Source organism: Octopus bimaculoides, chromosome 2 (assembly GCF_001194135.2).
Source record: "Octopus bimaculoides isolate UCB-OBI-ISO-001 chromosome 2, ASM119413v2, whole genome shotgun sequence".
NCBI lineage: Eukaryota > Metazoa > Mollusca > Cephalopoda > Octopoda > Octopodidae > Octopus > Octopus bimaculoides.
In genome coordinates, this window is record NC_068982.1 from 192125923 (window position 1) to 192130350 (window position 4428).

Sequence of the window (4428 nt, forward strand, 5' to 3'; positions counted from 1 at the left end):
TGCGGGTGACACGTAAAAGCACCCACTACACTCTCTGAGTGGTTGGCGTTAGGAAGGGCATCCAGCTGTAGAAACTCTGCCAAATCAGACTGGAGCCTGGTGTTGCCATCCGGTTTCACCAGTCCTCAGTCAAATCGTCCAACCCATGCTAGCATGGAAAGCGGACGTTAAACGATGATGATGATGATGATGATGATATATATATATATATGAGAGAGAGAGCAATGAAAAAATGGAGGGGATCAATAGGTGGTATTCATCAACTTTTAGACATTATATTATGTCAATTTATTTATTTACTAAAAGGACAATTATAACACTATACATCCATGTATCACATATTATGCTTTACATATAAAATATAAAAAATATCATTATTAAAATATATAACATAGAGCAAAAGAAATTGGGATAATATCTTACAGCTGTTTCAACCAAGAGGCAATAATACCTCATTCTACTTTTATCCCTCCAGTGGACTGAAGTAATTAGTAGATGAAATTGAGGTACTTGGGTATTTCTCTAGGCTTCGTCAGAGATTTTAGAAAGTACATAAGGTTAAGTTATAAATACACACATATAGACATACTTTTACATACACATAAATACATATACCTACACTAATATGTACATGCATATGTGTATGTATATGCATACAAATGAATCAATTATTATTATTATTATTATTAGATGCATTATATTATTCATATTAGATAAAATATAAACAGAGGTATGAGAAAGTTATTGTAAAGGGAGTAATATTGTAATTTATGAAATCAATGTCTTAAAATCATTTTAGTTATGTAAGAAAGAAACTGTATATACATGAGGAGCACACATGTATATATATATATATATGTGTGTGTGTGTGTGTGTGTGTGCACATTGACATTGCATGTCCAGCAAAGCATACTGGCTTCATTTCTTTCAAGCACAAAAACTATTTTCCCAGTTAACCTTCCTCTGATATTGCTGCACCTCTTATGTGTCCAAAGCTTACACTGGGTACATCTTATGGAGTTTCTATCTACGCCTTTTCTACAGATTGAGCAGGGCCATCTACCTGAGGGGATTTGTGATTTGTCTGCTTTCCTACTTACTAACACTTTGGTTTTTGCTAGGTTAACTCTAAGGCCCTTTGATTTGAGACTTTGTTCCATCTTAAATTCCTCTGATAACCTGGAATACTATGATGAGCAAGGGGTGGGGATGAGAACTGATCCTTGGTGAACCCCTACTCCTATCTGAATTCATTGCTATACTTCTTGCTAACAGTCACCTTACTGATTGCCTCCATGTACGTGACTTGTACAACTCTCACCAATCACTCATCTATCCCTAGTTTCTGCATTGATCACCAGATAAGGGATCAGGGAACCCTATCAAAAGCTTGCTTCATGTCAACAAAAGCCAAGTACAGAAGTTTATCTTTGGCTTAGTATTTCACTTGCAGCTTCCTTACTGGAAATATAGCATCAATGCTGCTTCTCCCTGGCACAAAACCAAACTGCATCTCATCTAGACTAACTCTCTCCCTAATTAGTTGGGCCTCTTCCTGATTAGTTACCTTCTCCATAACTTTCATCACCTGGTCCAGTAATAGGGTACCTCTGTAGTTATCTCTATTTAAGGCATCACCTTTACCTTTGTAGCAGTTGATTATGGTGCTGCTACACCAGTCATTGGGTATGACTCCTTCATGTACCACCTGATTAACTATAACCCACACCACCAGATATTTGAAGCATCTCAGCAGTTATTGCTGATCTTTTCATATCCTTCATGGCTTTGTCTACAACACTACTATCTATTTGGATTGCTGGTCCCTGCGTTGGATCAACATGAGGCAGACGCTCCTTCTCCCACGAGTTCTCTATATTTAGTCGCCTTTCATAGTGACACTTCAATGGCCTCTTTCTTTGCAAGTGAACCCCTACATCCATGCAAACCCACTTCTCCCCCCGGCACACTGTCCTGCAAGCCAAAACGTTTCACGCCACTGCTCCTAGGCTTCTTCCTTTTCGCTCCCCCCCCGCTTCCCTTCTGGCTGCCTGATATGGCTCCTTGCTACCACCCCCCTTCCAAGCTGGTTTCTTGGCTCTGAGACGCCTCTCAACTATATTGTTCTACTACCTTGGCACTTTACACCACCAAATAATAACATTAAAAGAAATTAAAGTTTACTAATAAATATTTATCTTTTAACACTTATAATAATTGAATATTTTAAAGTAAGTCAAAAACCTGTGTCTTTTTGCTTGAGCCATGACATGCCATTTCTGCTGAAATATTTTCATATTTTGTTTGTAACAATTTCTGTTTCACAATGTTTTCTCACGGATTTTTATAATTCAGCCTTGTTATATTCATTTTACAGATGGAAAGGAGAAAATGTGGCCACACAAGACATAACTGAAACTTTCAGAGACATCAGTTTCATTCAAGATGTTGTTGTTTATGGTGTGGAAGTCACAGGTAAACTATTTTTCCTTTTTTACCACTTGAATGGACAGAGAACCAAGACAAGTTTAGAGCTAATCTTATGAATTTTACATGGGATAACAATGGGTGTCCTTTCTGATAAGCTGACATACAATTAAGACATGTCTGTTTAATGCACTTGGCTGCTATTTCTAGCAAAGCCTCCTTCTGTTGGTGTAAAACAAAACAAATGGCTGTTTTTAACTTCACTTGCAACCATTGGCATTGTTTCACAGTTGCGTGTGTGTGTGTGTACATAAATATGTGTCTACTCCTACCAGCTTCTTTCTGTCTGTGTTCCTGCCAGTCTTACTCTCTACTCATCCCAATTCTTTTTTTCACCAGAATGTTGGTCGTTCAGAAAATTCTTTTTTTTTTTCCTGATGTTGTAGATTTATCAGATCTAATCCAGTTGTCAGCCTGTCTGGCAAGTAAACCCAATCTAATGACAAACATTTTCAAAAGATAATTAACTTCACATTTAATCTCTCCATTCCAGGTTACGAAGGTCGAGCTGGCATGGCCTCTTTGAAACTTGAAAATGCAGCAGCTTTGAGTAAGAATCAACTTGAAGTTCTATACCAACACTGTCAAAAGAAATTACCAACTTACTCAATTCCACTGTTTTTACGAACACAAAAAGAAGTTTACCTGACAGGAACTTTTAAATATCATAAACCAAAACTTCAGAAAGAAGGTTTCAATCCAGAACTCATCTCAGACTCTCTCTATTTTCTGAACCGATCAGCCATGTGTTACGTTCCACTATCAAACGACATTTATTTGCAGATCTTACATGGTGAATTTAAGTTATAGTCATTCTCTTACTCATCATCATCATCACTGTTGTGGCTTTCGTAACAGACGATTTGTGCATGTTACAAGTTTGTGATATAATAATAATGTTATTAGTATTATTATTATTATTATTATTATTATTATTTTGAAACTTCTATTCAAGGCAAAAAGCATGACTCTTTGCTTTCTGTATTTCTGCTTCGATGTATCCTATTGTAATTTGTATCTCTTCTTTTCAATCTGTGAAATTTCCAACCTTTTAATGCAGGTAACATTTTTTGGGGTGTTTTATCTTTATTTATTGATGTCATTATTTAGAAATGCCTTATTAGATCACTGAAATTCCTTTTTTCTCTCTCTCACCTTCTTCTCCATCTTTTGTTTGATTTGTAAAAGTGTCAGACCAAATCCTACGACAGCATTTGCTTGCATTCATCTTCTGAGTTTCAATCCCACCAACAAGAAATTTCATTTTTCTCCTTCCGGGGTGTGGCTGTCAATAACAAAATCCCGGTCATGTACTCAGTTAGACATAAATCCTCCCCCAAAATTGTGGCCTTGTGCATATGTGACCCTTATTTATCTCCCCCCCCCCCCAGATTTAAAGCTTCGTTTCACTTAGACACCCAAAAGTTTTGCTTTTCAAAAAGGGTATGGAATCATAAGATGGGTGGGAAGAGTAAGAGCTGATGTTGCAAGGATGGAAGGAGTAAGAAGCTTCTCTTAAGGTTAGCGTTTCAAATTGGCAAATGGGGTTTTCAATTTTGTTTTCTCTTCCTAAATGTGTTTCATTATTTTTGTTATGAAATAATTGAATGAAAAATTAACATTAGCACACACTATTTTGTGTGAAATATTTGTGTAGATGTGTGTGTATATATAGATACATATATAATGTGTGTTTGAATGTATATATAGACGTGTGTGTGTGTATATACACACACATGTAATAATGTTTCACACAGCTATGTGTGTATGTATATAAACACCTACACATATACATGAATGGATGTATATATATATATATATATATATATACATGAATGGATGTATATATATATATATATACATGAATGGATATATATATATGCATTTATATATATATATATATGCATTTATATATATATATATATATGCATTTATATATAT

The 4428-nt window shown here is 35.6% G+C and overlaps 2 protein-coding genes across 6 annotated transcripts in view; one reads left to right on the plus strand and one right to left on the minus strand.

Annotated features, from left to right (window-relative positions):
- LOC106881939 (long-chain fatty acid transport protein 6) overlaps nt 1-4428 on the plus strand; it is a 55125-nt gene that overhangs the window by 40151 nt on the left and 10546 nt on the right. For all 5 annotated transcript variants that reach the window (XR_008263508.1, XM_014932467.2, XM_052965833.1 and 2 more), the window contains 2 exons: nt 2378-2475; nt 2981-3280. Coding sequence is in view for 4 of the 5 variants with exons in the window: in XM_014932467.2 (XP_014787953.1) it covers nt 2378-2475; nt 2981-3280 (398 nt within the window). In the remaining variant the exon portion in view is untranslated. The remainder of the gene's footprint in view (nt 1-2377; nt 2476-2980; nt 3281-4428) is intronic.
- LOC106881941 (Golgi phosphoprotein 3 homolog sauron) overlaps nt 1-4428 on the minus strand; it is a 148603-nt gene that overhangs the window by 31204 nt on the left and 112971 nt on the right. The gene's annotated exons all lie outside the window — the stretch shown is intronic.